General features: G+C 30.7%; 2 protein-coding genes across 3 annotated transcripts in view; one reads left to right on the forward strand and one right to left on the reverse strand.

Annotated features, from left to right (window-relative positions):
- The window catches only part of LOC132751842 (large ribosomal subunit protein eL27-like), a 134,470-nt gene that overhangs the window by 75,456 nt on the left and 42,315 nt on the right, over nucleotides 1-16,699 (forward strand). The window lies entirely within an intron of this gene.
- The window catches only part of LOC132751841 (ceramide synthase 5-like), a 31,321-nt gene continuing 24,281 nt past the window's right edge, over nucleotides 9,660-16,699 (reverse strand). Inside the window, exon 10 of one of the 2 annotated variants that reach the window (XM_060742050.1) lies at nucleotides 9,660-10,924. In XM_060742050.1, the coding sequence (XP_060598033.1) occupies nucleotides 10,817-10,924 (108 nt within the window). In that variant the 3' untranslated portion in view covers nucleotides 9,660-10,816. The remainder of the gene's footprint in view (nucleotides 10,925-16,699) is intronic. The other variant, XM_060742051.1, reaches the window with a different exon arrangement.

The raw sequence follows: 16,699 nt of genomic DNA on the forward strand, positions 1-16,699 counted from the left end.
TCAATGTATTTTCTAAATCAAAAAGGGGCATAATTCTGTCAAAAACCTTGACAGAGTTATGTCCTCTTGTCTGTTGATGAAGGTCGTGATGGTAAACAAGTATGGTCAGTTTCAAAGCAATACCTCCAATGGTTTTGAAATAAAGTGAGGTGGTACAAAAAACTTAACCAAGCTCAATACACTTTCTAAGTCAAAAAAGGGCCATAATTCTGTCAAAAACCTTGACAGAGTTATGTACTCTTGTCTGTAGATGGAGGTTATGATGGTGAACAAGTATGGTAAGTTTCAAAGCCATACTTGTAATACTTCTGAAATAAAGTGGGGTGGTACGAAAAACTTAACCAAGGTGTGACGCCAACGCCGACGCCAACGCCGACGCCGGGGCGAGTAGGATAGCTCCCCTTTTCATAGAAAAGTCGAGCTAAAAATAAACAAAACAATATGTTTCTCATTTTAGAAAAAAAACTGCTTAAAATTTTAAAGAAAACGGAGATTACTCTGCGAAAATAATGTAAAGTACCAAAAAGATATAAAACTAGGCCAAAGACTGAAAAATCTTGTAAAGTACCAATGATAACTTTTGATATCAGGGGAAGAAATGATGGTGAAATGTTAACACTGACTTCACCCTATGAGTTAAAATATCAACAATCTTCTAGTATCCAACACCCCTCCCTCCCCTCTTACTGCATTGCAGTTTGTATGGTTTAACAGATTTCAGTGGATTAATTGATTAACCTATATTAATGGATAGGCACAGGGAGTTATGAACCGGTTATTCAGGAATATTTGGTTTGAATCGTTGGTTAACCAGGATATTTATTCCTTACATACTACAGTAGATAATGAAGTAAATGTGTGTTCTATATATACCGTGGGTAACCAACGATTGCTGTTTTGTTGAGAACAAGAAAATGAAATTCAATCTTTTTTTCATCAGTTCATTTATACAGCATTTTACTTCACAACCAAAGCTCATTCCTACATTTAAGCAACATAATTTTAAAGGGTCAAACTTTAGACAATAACTGTACAACAAAATATTAACATACAATTAGCAAACAAAACAGTAAAAAATGATTTAACAAAAAAAAAATCAAATAAATTGTATCTTTTTAAAGTGAATTGGCCTATAATGGGAGATTTTGTTAAATCATAAAAAATCAATATGTCGGTCATATTTAGAATCTTACTCAACAACAAGCCACGAAAGAATTATATATGGATATTGTAAGCAAGTTTTAGATATATGATCCAATATGACATATCAATATATATGATCCAATGTGACATATCAATATATTTGATCCAATATGACATATCAATATATATGATACAATATGACATATCAATATATATGATCCGGTATGACATATCAATATATATGATCCGATATGACATATCAATATATATGATCCAATATGACATATCAATATATATGATCTGATATGACATATCAATATATATGATCCGATATGACATATCAATATATATGATCCGATATGACATATCAATATATATGATCCAATATGACATATCAATATATATGATCTGATATGACATTTCAATATATATGATCCGATATGACATATCAATATATATGATCCGATATGACATATCAATATATAGCAGATAATAGTGTTCTAGAAAATATATAGCAGATAATAGTGTTCTAGAACAAAATAATACATGCATATTGAACACATATAATAAAATAGTTCATACTAAATCACTTTTAAACTCTATAAACCATTTTGTTAGATACAAATATTTCATAAGAATACCTATAGGATTGTTTCTATCAATATCCAAAATACTTATGGAAAATGTGCCCATTGTAGACCAATCCACTTTAAACTGATAACACATTGTGTAGACTAGTTTGCTTTATATTGGTACCTTATATTTCATTGTTAAATGCTACACTGCATGAACCCCAAAATAAACTCAGCCTGGCACTTAACTCTACATTAATGAGCCGCGCCATGACAAAACCAACATAGTGCATTTGAGACCAGCATGGATCCAGACCAGCTTGCGCATCCGCGCAGTCTGATTAGGATCCAAGCAGTTTGCCTACAAATCCTACTAGAAGTAGAGAAACTGATAGCGAACAGCATGGATCCTGATCAGACTGCGCGGATGCGCAGGCTGGTCTGGATCCATGCTGGTCGCAAATGTACTATGTTGCTTTTGTCATGGCGTGGCTCATGTTTATCTAACATAGTTATTTTTAAGGGCAGTTGGTTGGTATTAAGTTACACCCAATCTATGTCATATATGGACAACTTCCCAACAATTATAGGTAGAGGATCTAGGTGCTCCTGTGGAATATTTCAAGCAAGTGTGGGCACCTGAGTACACCCATCAACATTTTGTAAGCTATTTAGAAAGGTTTCTCACTTGAATAATAAAAGCCCCTGGCAGGAAGTTAGTCAACACCAGTTTTGAGCGAGTTAACTTAGCCACTGACCAATCATAGACCCCAAAACTCACAGCCATAGATTTTTATTTCTAAAAATAGAATACAGTCTCGCACTTAACACCGGATTTAAACAGAAATAAGAGAAAAATCATCCATTTTTTGCCATATATTGCACACATATTTATTGTATGAAACACATGTCCATAATCAAGCTTTATCCATTAATAAATAAAACCATTAACTGTTGCTATTAAATAAAGAAGTAAATCTACATAATCCTTAATAAGAAGACACAAACGGGTACAGTGTATCCAAAACATCTGACAAGGTGTGTAATTTCTTTTAGGTAGTGAAGTTAGTATTTAAAGCTACATGCCTCCAGATGAGTCAAAATATTTCAAGAAAATCAAACTTGACAGGGACACTTGAAGAATAGTTTAAAGATTCAAAATTCAAGCAATAATTTAGATGTAATGTGCTATTATTGACTGATTTTGTAGTATTTACCCACCCATTTTTCTACTGCTTAACTAACACAGTAAGGGCTATTTTTGCTTATTTTTACCTCTTTTTGGTAACTTATGAGGACTGTAAGTGCCGTTCACAATGTGTAAATTCCTTTTTTTTGTTCCCTTTACAAAATTTTCTTTTAAATACAGTCTCAAAATGTTCATGAAAATTAGCATGAATCTGGAGGCATGCTGCTTTAATACAAAACTTTCTTAGTATAATCATTAGGGCAGAAGTTCAGTTTATTTAATCAGCAAATAATGTTGTGCCAATTAACTTTCCACACAAAATATGCTGTCTTATGTAATAAAAGTATTTCAAGAAATATACTAAGTAGGAAAAAAAAAATTGTTTCACCTGCTAATATATAAATATGAAATGAATAGGAAAACCGACTAAAAATAAATTCAAAACAAAACGATCCCAAATAAAATAAGTCACAAATACTTGTTTTGATTCAAATCTCTTTAATATTATAAATAAATGATAAGGTCACAAACTACATGCCGCGTTTTCTAAAATGCTTTGTTCATACATCAGCTATATATGAGCCGCGTCACGACAAAACAAACATAATGGGTCTACGACCAGCATGGATCCAGACCAGCCTGCGCATCCGTGCAGTCTGATCAGGATCCATGCTGTTTGCTATCAGTTTCTTTACTTGTTATAGGGTCTGTAAGCGAACAGCATGGATCCTGATCAGACTGCACGGATGCGCAGGCTGGTTTGGATCCATGCTGGTCGCAAACCCATTATGTTGGTTTTGTCATGGCGCGGCTCAATTATTACAAATACACCACTAAGACTTTCACACATTTCATTCTGCATATCATCGGCCCCCACAGGAAAACACATTTTTTTTCCTTTTCAAAAACAGTCTTCAAATTTTTTTAAATTATAGCAAATTCCCACATCCTCCATCAATTGTGATTTTATCTATCTCTAAAAATCTTTCATGTGAAGGAAAAAAAGTTGAACTTACAAGGAAAGACGATTTTTCAATGGGCATTATTTTCTAAAATTCATAACCATAATAGCCAGAGAAAAACAATTAAAATTATTTTACTAAAAAAATTCAACATGCTTTTGTTGTTTGTTATTTTTCTAGTTTGTGTACAGCAGATTATTTATTATAAAATTACCATGGAAACAAAGTTAAGACATCGTTCCATAAGCCATCTATGAATGAGAGATCATTTGGTTTTAAAATCTCATGTACAACACCGGAAAAAAATAAATTGGTGGCTTTAAGAAAGAAAAAGAATTTCTGTGATTTTGTTTTAAATTCAAAGGTGGAGTGATTTGATTGTACGCATGCAAAGAATACCATGTCTCTCACTTTCAATCAACATGTAAGTTTTCAGCTATACTATATAAGTTACCTTTCACCTGCTGAACGTGACTTAAAGTGACTAAAGAACTACATATCCAAAGTTTAAAGTCGCCTTCAGTTTTTACTTTCTGTTGGAAAAAACAATTTCTGAGTTGTTTCAAACTAAGTGTTTCAGTAATTTTATCTTAGAAAAGTGTATAATATCACTGTTCAGCCTACTTCAAAACAGCATCCCGAGAGCTATTTATAATGCGTTTGTTACATTCGTTTCTAAAAATAGAATATCTGGGAACAAAATTTGTCTGCTTTACTTATTTAAATATAGGGAGCGGACCTGAAGATTACAGGTATAGAGAAGTATCCTGATTGTTTTAAGTATTTAATGGTTAGCAAAGTTTATGTTCCACCTTAATTCTTTTGATTTGACAATAACACGAAACGATTTATCTAAAAATAACATATTTAACCTTAATAAAATCTGAAGGCAGCTTTAAGGGATTTATTTTTATTTGACAATCTATTACATGAAATAATTTATCTAAAATAACATATTTAACCTTTAGAATTGCTGAAAGCTGCTTTAACGGATTTCAATATGGAAATAAAACCACCAATAAAGAGCCTGGTCAGACTGCGCAATATGTGCGGGCCGACCTGGCTTGGTACTGGTGGCTAAGGCTCACCACCATCGGTTCCAGCAGGTTCAGGGCTCAATACTCTCATAAACAACACTATAAAGCCTACAGGGCTTATTAGACTATATCTACATTCCACTATATAATTTATCATGTAAATACGTTATTTAAATTAACTTCTATTTTCATGATTAAATATTCTCCCCCAAAGATATCAGAAGCGTACATGATGCTCCAAAAAATAATACAATGTATATAACAAACCAATTTAATTAAGCAATAACAAATAAAATAAAAGGTTAAACGGACATCACAATACTTTTTTTTTCAAATATTTTATACACCTTTTTACTAATCTAAATGAATACACAATACTGATTAAATGCTTTTATTTTTTATTTATTTTTTTCAAATTTCTGTACAATAAGTTTTTCCTTGATATTTTAGGCACTTTGTTAAATTGAAGAAAAGTCAGCAAGGGCTTAAGCTTGTTTTTAAAAACAATTGGTTTGATAGAAAAACTACAAAAATATAAAACAAAATAGACTGTACACTTCAAAATCTCACAAGTTAATGATGATAATCATTAAGTACCACAAGACTAGTAGTAACATTACTTTGTAGACCAGTCTAAAACCGAGTCTTCTGATTGGCTGCATTCAAATTTGAATTTCAAACTGACCAATGAAAAGGCTGCATTTATAGACTGGTCTACCATTCAAGTTTTATCAATTTAATGAAACCAAATAAGACGTTAACAGTAATGACAAAGCAGTACAAATTTTATAACAATTGTTCTAAAATATATAAACAGTATAAAATTTTCTCTTAGCTAAATATATTTCAGCTTTGCTAGAAATTATGAACATTTTTTTATCAATATCATATTTTTTTTACACAGTCATTGCACACTTACATGCTTCCCTTACTTTAAAAGAGGACAATCATTGCAATATAAAGCAATAGAATTTTCATACTGAAATTAATTGATTACTTAGAGTAAATATGAAAAATATCTCATTGAAGAGTGATATTTTTCATATATCATCACAAGATTAACCAGGAATGATATACAGAAAATATTCACCTCCAACTAGATATATTGCATAAACAATAAACAAATATTTCACTACAAGGTATTCACAGTGAATGATATAGAAAATATCTCACTGCAAGGAATCGATAGTTAATATATTAGCTTACAATAGAACTAGATTAGCTGAAAATAAAACTGGATTATTCACTCAAAACAATTATCAACAATCTAATATAATTATACATGTATATGTTTAATTTATATATTGTACTGAATGAGTATTACGTATAACAAACAAAAACCTAATACACCCCAAAAAAATTAATACATTTTTTTCCAACTCTTGAGCAGGGAGTTTATTAGAGATCAGTCGAGGGTTGACTGCAAAACTGTTGTAAGTTTTTCTTCGTATCATATTAGTTACTGCAGTTTAGCCGTCAACCCTCGAAATTATTCTGCTTACTGATATGGTATAATCTCAGCTGAGCAACCCTTTTGGAGCAATGACCTCTTTTAACCAACCATATTATTAATTTTCTTAGCAAAGTAGATTTTCCACTCTATTTTACTTCTGTATAGCAACCACATCTACGCAACAACCAAAACACTTTTTGTCTCCAAAAAGGGTGTTGCCCAGCACAGGTTTTACTGTATCTAAAATATTCTAATAAAATGACAAAGGTCCTTATATAATTTAAGCTAAAGCATTTATGAATATTCTGTTCAATTTTTAAATTTTTCATTGTTACCTGTTTCAGTGTCAGTAAGGCAAACTTTATTTATGGAATTTTTGAATTTCGATATAAAAATCACCTAAACCTTGGAACGGACTGTATCAAATTCAAAGCAGGGCAAATTCATTATACAAAATCAGTGGGTGAGAGGGTTAATGTAATTAAAAATATTAATGAAGTGACTAGAACAACTAGAGGTTGATCATCAGGCACATAATTAGGCTAAAAATATCGGTTTAGTTTTTGCCGATCATCACCGTGACAACCGGGATGACAACCAATAAATCTTTATAATATTATATATAGTCAATGGAAATCGTATTTATTACATATTATTTAGAGCTGAATGCCTCCAGATGAGCCCAATCAAACTTGTAAAAAAAAGTCAAAATAAGATAGAAATGAAGAAATACAACACATCAACACCAGAGCAGGTTGAGTAATTTAGTAACCTACCGGTCCGGTTTCAGTTCAAACGTACCTTCATCAGGATGTTAAAAAAGTATTAAGCTTTCAAGAAAAGTGAGAAAAAAATCAAAATATAAGTAATAATTTCCATGTATGTGCGATTTATAGCCGAATTTGCAGTTAATTTCACCATATTTCTTTACTTTGACCTACTTTTGCATTAAGGTTGTATTTTGGACCTTTTTGGTCTTTTACATTGGTTTGTAAGTGGGATTGAATGTGAAATTATTTTTGCTCACTTCACAATATTTTACTTTTTAATACTTTTTTGAAATTTTACATGAAAATTAGCATGAATCGGGAGGCATGCTTCTTTAAATCATATAATAAGAGATCCAGCTGAATTCAAAGCCGAGGTCTTGTGATAAAGGATTAGGTGAGAAATGAGACGTAAATAAAACAAAAATTCTTTTTTATATGTGACCTATGTATGTGTTTATAAATATGTTTGAATTGTATACAATGTGTTTGTATATACACACAGACATTGTATACAAATCAAAATTATCACATTGTACAAACAATACCCGGATAAATAAATGTAACTGTATCAATGTATATATATACACATGTAGATTGACTTATATATATAAATATAGTAGAGGAATCCAAACATAGACTGTGACACAATAATATATAACAGAAACAAGGAACCAGTCCAACAAATGAAGCTTTATGATTGGTCAATTTCAAATCAGGTCTAGAGAATCAACCAATCATGTGCTAGCTCACTTTCAGACTGGTACCCAGCATTCAGATAATATATCACTTTGCAATATTTTAATGTTCAAATTCAGAAAGAAGGTTTTTACACATAAATACTCTAGATAAGAATAAAATACTGTTTATTTTCAATATGACCGAGTCATACATAAAGACCGAGTCATGGATTTTTTGAAATAATAAAAAAAATTATTTTATTAGCCCAACATCACTATTTAACATTCCACATAACTGATGGGGGTTGGGATTATTAAATTTCTGTAGAAAAGTGGCATAAGTGATTATGGAAAATCTATTTACTCATTCTAGCATTAAGATATCATATCATATATTCACAGAAATCTAACAAAAAAGTAGAAAAAAATAATTAAAGCTCAAATTATTACAACACACAATTATACATAATGATTCCAGAAAATATTTCACATATATAATGGTTATTTTCTGAATAAGATGCATGCTCAGTCTTTTTATTGCACTAAACAACATAACACTGCAGGAAAAAAACAATTTCACGCTTGATTTGATATTCAACTAGCAAAAGGTGCTGTTTTAATTGTCATTGTAAACAACATAAAATAATCCTAAACAGTACACACAGGTGTCTCATTTTATATTCTATACAAAGCCTTTATTTCTATAACAGAAATAAAGGGCAGTTACTCTGTATTTCTCCATTCTGGTAGAACATAAATCAAGAGCAGCAACTCTAAATTTCTCAATTCTACTACAACAGAAATCAAGGGCAAATCAAGGGCAGCAACTGTGTATTTCTCCATTCTACTAGAACAGAAATCAAGGGCAGCAACTCTGTATTTCTCCATTCTACTAGAACAGAAATCAAGGGCAGCAACTCTGTATTTCTCCATTCTACTAGAACAGAAATCAAGGGCAGCAACTGTGTATTTTCACCATTCTAGTATTGTGTATTCAGTACCATAATATTCATTCTATCAAAGATAACTCTATATACATATATATCTAACACAGTGGAGATGAATTTCAATGAAAAATATAAATGATATTTTTATTTTAACTTGTTGTCCAATTTACTTGTCTTTTTCTTTTCAATATTAAATGCTTGCTTTATGTTCACTAACTGCAGAAATTTAAATTTTGTAGTGTCAGCAATTAAGCTGCACAATTTACTGCTTTATATAAAATCAGACAAGAAGTCATGTTAATTGATATAATTAACCACAAATTCCCCTTTCCCAACCCCTGACATTATCAATTCTCTGAAGCGCAGGTGACCCTGTTAAGTCAGCTGGACCTGGACCTTGCCAGTACTGGTGTCACATCAAATGAGGAAACATGGTCATGACCAAAGAAGAGCTCAAACCTATGACCTTTAGGTTGAGTAAATGAGTGGCGGACCTTTTAACCACTTATCCACAACTCACTCCTACTACTATAACATAAAACCTAAAATTTGAAAGTAAAGCTGACCCAAACTGGTTGGTTCCAGGAACGGTTTCCAAAGTGTATCTATAAGCTTTAAGCTTCCTACACAATCAAACTAAAATAAATTCTGCATAAACCAATATTATGTTTTGTTGCTGGTTAACATTGACCTGTAAACTGAACAACAAGTTAAAATATCAGTAGATTTCTACTATATAAACTTAGGCAATATAATGGCAGTTCTTACAGACAACACATTCTTATAGGCACCAGTTCTATTATTAGTAACAATAATTACATCATCATCATCCCTTTCAAAAAATCCTTAAAGGTGGTTAACCTAATTTCACTATAGATATTTTGTATTTTTTCTGTTTTATTTCCACCCCCTCCCCCACCCCCAAAAAAATGACATTTTTTTTTCTCTCTCATATTTCTGCTGACAAAGAGAGACAACTCTTTTTGACAAAGATTTATTGGTTTTTTTTTACAGAAACTTGCGAAATCCCTGTATTAAATTGAAGGCAAATTTAGCAAATCTATTTTAAGCAATTATATTGCACGTGAATATAGCGAAAATTAAATACTCGTGGAAAAAACCTGATATACAGTATAACTCATGCCAGCACACATGAATGATTAATTTATTAGGCTAACCACCTTTAAAAAATTTATGAGATAAATCATTTTTATATTTTTACAAAAGCTGCATTTTCTAACAAGTGACCACATTTAAAAAACTAACATAGCTGTAGAAAAAAAATCAATCTATCCATTTTTCTCTATCATTTATCAATACAAAAATAAGAATGGTTCTGAAAAAAATTGCAAAACACAAAATGCCCCAGTTCAATAACTGTTAATTACCTAAGGTAAATAACCTAAATTTTGAAAATTGACCTTGACCTCAAATTCATTTATGGGTCAAGGTCATATTTCAAAATCAAGCTAATTAATGCCAAGAGGTATTTTGTGTCAGATTTTGAAGGAATGAAGTTGTTACAAATTTATCAGCTCACGTATAGGACAAAAGTTATTTGCCCCATCTAATATAAATCAACTGTTACTAGGGCATACAAAATCAATGACCTACTTTTATATATTCAGACAAAATTGTACTAAAATATGTCAAAATATAAATAATTTTTTCTTCAAAATATCAATTCTTCTTTTGTTAAACTTTAAAACATTTTTTTCCATATAATGAATATATAACTAATGTCATGTTTTTTGCACTATTACATTCAAATAACCATTTAAAACTCAATGTTACACCTTTGTAAAAGATAATTGCACCTGGTTTAATTTCACATGTTTGCAGATACAATTATCTCCCATAAGATGAAGTATATACATGTATATATATTTATATATATATTTATTTTTTTATATAAAAAAGTTTTTATGTTGATTATGGACCATTCCTTCCTGAACTTGTGACCTTTTGTTTTTATCCTATATAAAGGTCATCTTACAAGTCGCTGAACTTTGACCTTTTGATACTGAAGATGGATGAAATCACAGTAGTGTTTATCTCCCCTTTGTTCAACCTGCTTTTGTATTATTGTGATTACCGACGTTGTTTCCGACGTGATTATGTTCCGGCTCGTCTGACACGGGTTCCTCCGTCGAGCTTCTGACATCATCAACCTGCTCAAGGAAATATAAAAAAGTACCTTACGTTTAGGAATAATACATGATGATAACTACCTTACGTTTAGGAATAATAGAACATGATGATGCCTTATGTTTAGGAATAATAAAATGTGATGATGCCTTACGTTAAGGAATAATAGAAATGATAACTACCTTACATTTAGGAATAATAAAATGTGATGATGCCTTACGTTAAGGAATAATAGAAATGATGACAAATACCTTACGTTTAGGAATAATAGAATAAGATGATAAATACCTTACGTTTAGGAATAATAGAATGTGATGACAAATACCTTACGTTTAGGAATAATAGAATGTGATGACAAATACCTTACGTTTAGGAATAATAGAATAAGATGACAAATACCTTACGTTTAGGAATAAAAGAACGTGATTATAAATACCTTACGTTTAGGAATAATAGAATATGATGATAAATACCTTACGTTTAGGAATAAAAGAACGTGATTATAAATACCTTACGTTTAGGAATAATAGAATATGATGATAAAATAATGTGATGATATAAGACAATAAAAAATAATGAAAATTCAATATTTTCTTCCAGAAAACTTATTTTTTTGTGATTTCACCCCACCTCTACCCTTTGAATCTTTACAAATTTACAATTCATATAAGATCATATACTTTGTTTTGACTTGTAAATATGTAAATTATACAGCTACAAGTAAGATAAATCAAATTTGCCAGTGTAGGGTTTAGATTAACCTATCAACTACTATTACTATAGGCTTGGAGGCAAAAAAAAAATATTTTCCTATTACTAATGTCGTAGGGAAATACAACAACTGCCTGGCCCTTGGCAAAAAATCTAATCAATTTATTCAGAAGCACATTGCACAATCATGATGTGTTCACAAGATAAAACATGTGCAGCTTAAGTGTTGATCACAAACAAAAAAGTGCCCATTAAAATACATGAATTTTCAGAAACGATTAAACAAATGAAGATGTTATAACACTGACACATAACACATAAAACGTCAGTCAGAAAAGAAGGCAGGTATAAAAATACACCACAAACACATTCCTAAAAGGCAAAATTAGAAACTGGGTCAATAGAACTTAATGTATTTTTCAAACAGATGATAAAATATTGATAAAGAACTAGAATTAATTTTATTTCTTCTACAAAATGTGCTATTAAATGTGCACAAATGAAGTGGAAAATAAATAAAGTGAATTTGTACTATGCTCTTATTACATTTCCAAGGCAACAATAATATTTTTCATTTCAGAGAATAATGTGTAACAAAAATATTGTTTTATTTAGTTTTATGGCGCAGCAACACAATTTAGGCCATTTGGCACCAAAACAGAACAAGAGCTGTCACAGGAGACAGCGAAGCTCGACTAATAAAATACTGGACGCAGTAAGGAGGACAAAACTATGAAAGAAAAATCAAAAATGTATAATTATGTATTAAGTTATAGTAAAAAAAATAATATTTGTTAACATAAATTCCAAAATCAAGGGGAATAATTCTAGAAATAGTCATGCTATAGTTATGGACCTTGTCAAACAACATTTGTGTAATGATAAGAAATATATATTTGAAGTTTGAAGTAGATACCTTAAAAAGTAAAGAAGTTTTTATATTTCTTAAAGAAAATCCTAAGTTCAAAGAGAGATAAATCTGTAAATATTGCTTCAAGAGTTATGAACATTGTCACATAAAATGTAATTGATGATAAGGAATAAGTATTTGAAGTTTGAGGTATATATCTTTAAAAATAAATAAGTTATAATAAAAAATAACATTTTTCTAGTAAAATAATCTAAGTTTATGGGGAGATAATTCTTGCAATATTGTTGCTAGAGTTATGAGTCTTGTCACATAAGATGTGGATGATGATAACGTAAATATATTTGAAGTATGAAGTTGATCCCTTTAGAAATAAATAAGTAACAGTAAAAAAATAGTACTTTTTGAGGAAAATTCTAAGTTCAAGGGGAGATAAATCTGAAAATATTGGTGCTAGAGTTATGAACCTTGTCACATAAGATGGGGATGATGATAAGGTACATATATTTGAAGTATGAGGTTGATCCCTTAAGAAATAAAGAAGTAACAGTAAAAAATAGTATTTTTTAAGGAAAATTCAAAGTTCAAGGGGAGATAAATCTGAAAATATTGGTGCTAGAGTTATGAACCTTGTCACATATGATGTGGTTGATGATAAGGAACATATATTTGAAGTTTGAAGTTGATACCTTAAGAAATGACAAAGTTATAGTGAAAAATATTTTACTGCACCAAAACTTTAATCTAAAATCTGGACGCGGACGCGGACGCCGACGCCGGGGCGAGTAGGACAGCTCTCCATATACTTCGTATAGTCGAGCTAAAAAATTGATTTTAGCTAACCTCGGTGTTACAAACTTTAAGCAACACCCAGCGTCAAAACCACCTCACCAGCTGGAGCTAAGAGATGCATAGACTCCAGTAATTCGAACCCATTTAGTCGCCTCTTACGATCACGCAGGGCTAAATGGGGGATGCAATTCAGATGCCTTAACCAGTAAAGGCAACCCCTCAGCCCCTTGTGGATAACAAAGATATAGAAGTTTTCTCTTCACAAAGATATATAAGTTTTCTAACATTGTCTACATATATTGCAGCCAGACCACTGTCAGATGGTCAATTTTAAAGCCTGTAGTTATACTGCATGCATCTTTACCCACACCCAAATCGACTAGCAATAACATTTGATATTAAAACATTTTTTCATACTTTCTCTACATAACAGTAATTAATTCACTTAAATTTAAATAATAAGAATCTTACAATCTTACAAACTCTGCATCGTTAATAAAAATAATGGGTGAACAAGGGATACTGTAAAAATGAATAACGGTGACTAACAGGTGGATCTATAATCTACAAACCCTTACAGTGACCTACAATGGAAAAAGGGGGGACAACTCTTACTCGAAACTAATTACTCATAAACTTTAAAGGCCCATTATGCCTCAGAAATTCTTTATTATTTTTATTATTCAAAAAAAAAGAAATTAATATATTGGTATATTTTTATAATATCCAAAAAGTTACTCATTGGCCAATTACCTGAACCATCTTTTTCTTCTATTGCTTTTTTTGGCCATAAGTTCAGTTATAAAGATTTAATATTTAACTACTTTGTTTAAATTTTTTGACTTTTATAACTATTTTTTCACATTTATCTCTACTTTCTTTGGGTAACAAGTATCAAACATTCTCTAAAACGATTATTTAAACAATACAAAAATTCATTTTTGCCCTTTCTGAAGAAGTAAAAAAAAAATGTTTCTGAGGCATACTGTGCCTTTAAATGAGTCAACAAAATTACAAACAGCTGTTTATATGGATATCTTAATGAAAAGGGCTAAAATTTATCTCTGATAAATGAATCTGCAATTTGACAATCTGAAATTAGACAGTTCCTTATTCTTATTATGATAGAATGTAAAGATAACTTCATAAAAAGTAAACAAAACGTGCACAAGAGGTCCTTCACATTTTAATCTACCTTAATGCACAGAGCATCGGTGGGGAATTAAACCATGGATTAAAATGTTAAGTAAAATAAATTGAAATATAAAGAGATCGATACAAAACCTGACAAGGGGTCATATTGAGTTAAATCATAACTACACAGTAATGTTACACGTAATACATTAAACTTAACTTTTTTGTTTCGATTTTAAAGGAACTCTACTGAGGGGCAATATATAGAAAAGATTAGAAATTCTTACATTTATCAGCTGGTGCACTTAAAACGGAAAAAAAAATATGCAAAAAAAAAAGATAATAATTAAAGAAACTTTCTTCAGAATTGAAATGAAAAACCTATGTTTGTGCAGTTCTCGTCAATATTTCAGTGAAAAACACTTATATTTGGATTATTTTTGCACTATTAAAATATCAATTCTGGAAAAATAGAGTAAGCGAATTATCTGAAATTTTGCAAACAAATTATTGGTACAGACCTATATCAAACTGTAAAGAAATCTCAAAAAATATTTGACATACATTCATGTGGTAAAAAAAACACCCTCAAAGTAATCCCTTTAAAACTCTGACCTATATCAAGTTATTGAGTGGACACCAATGTTGCTAACGGACAGAGAGACAGACATACAGACAAGAGCCAATATATCTTAGTATTACCAAAGTTATCTTTGGGTGTATAAAAACTAAAATGGAACTAAAAAGGATAAATTTATACTTTTATAAATATGTTTCAAAGGACAGGACTAAGCTTTGGTTAATATTATATATTATATAAGGGTATATAAATATTTGTGTGAAGATAATTTGTGCAGTACAGACACAGTATACACATTAAATACATAAATAACTTAGATCCCAAACAATTTTCTAACATTTATAGTCCAGACAAAAAACAAGGTTCTACATTATACAGTATTCCAAGCCCAGTTGAGAATCTTGGTAAAAACCACCGACCTTTCTCATGTCATGTTCATTCAAATGTAAAATCTCAAAATCCATATATAGCATCTTAATCTCAAAATCCATATACAGCATTTAATCTCAAAATCCATATACAGCATTTAATCTCAAAATCCATATACAGCATTTAATCTCAAAATCCATATACAGCATTTAATCTCAAAATCTATATACAGCATTTAATTTCAAAATCCATATACAGCATTTAATCTCAAAATCCATATACAGCATTTAATTTCAAAATCCATATACAGCATTTAATTTCAAAATCCATATCCAAGATTTAATCTCAAAATCCATATACAGCATTTAATTTCAAAATCCATATCCAAGATTTAATTTCAAAATCCATATACAGCATTTAATCTCCAAATCCATATCCAGGATTCAAACTCCCACATTAGAGAACACCTGACATGAGGTTAGTGAAACAAACAATAAGCTTATACTTTTACAAGTATTCATAAGTTACTAAAGAAAGAACCTGAATGTCATTTTTAGACATATATTATATAAATTATAATACATTTATCATTTACATACACATATTTTATATGGTCAATGTCATCGTGTTACACTTTATCTTATGGGAAGGAAAAAACATAATTTCATCACTACAAATATATATTAACCTAGCAGTTACATGATAAATAATGGGTAAGAAAATTGAAGAAAACATACCCCTGCCTATTTTGAAATATTTACAGAAAATTAGTCATGTATCCTTACAGTTATAATTAAGTTCTATATACAGTTCATTTGAGTATACTCTACAGGGGTGTGGAATTCCCATGCCCGACTTGTCCGACTCGGGACTTTATGCCTGCGGACAAGTAGATTTTTCAGTAGAACTTGTCCGTGGACAAGTGAAAATCGGAGCCAGTAGGAAAAACAAAATACTGTACTTTTGTCGCTTATCAATGGGGAACATTTATTGTAGTAAGTAAAGTAATGATTCTTGGTTAACTATGAGGAAATACACTTTTTTATATCAATCATTCCAACCCATGGAAGAACTCTTGAAGGAAAGCAGGCTCCTTGATACATGCAGGCCATATGGAGGCAACCACTATGTAAAGTAAATTTTAAAATGCACATTTGGTAAAAATTGTAAAGTTGTTTTGGTTAAAAAAATTTCAAAAGGATAATTGTTTGGACATCATTTATAAAAGTTGTAGATTGTTTCCTCAAACTACAGAAATGATGTCTGGTCTATTCTCAGCAAATCCGTTCACACCTTACTATATGAAAGGACACTGTTACCTCCAATTAACTTTTGTTTTAACACATG

Source organism: Ruditapes philippinarum, unplaced genomic scaffold (genome assembly GCF_026571515.1).
Source record: "Ruditapes philippinarum isolate M1 unplaced genomic scaffold, ASM2657151v2 ctg494_1_1_1_1, whole genome shotgun sequence".
In the NCBI taxonomy this organism is placed as follows: Eukaryota; Metazoa; Mollusca; class Bivalvia; order Venerida; family Veneridae; genus Ruditapes; species Ruditapes philippinarum.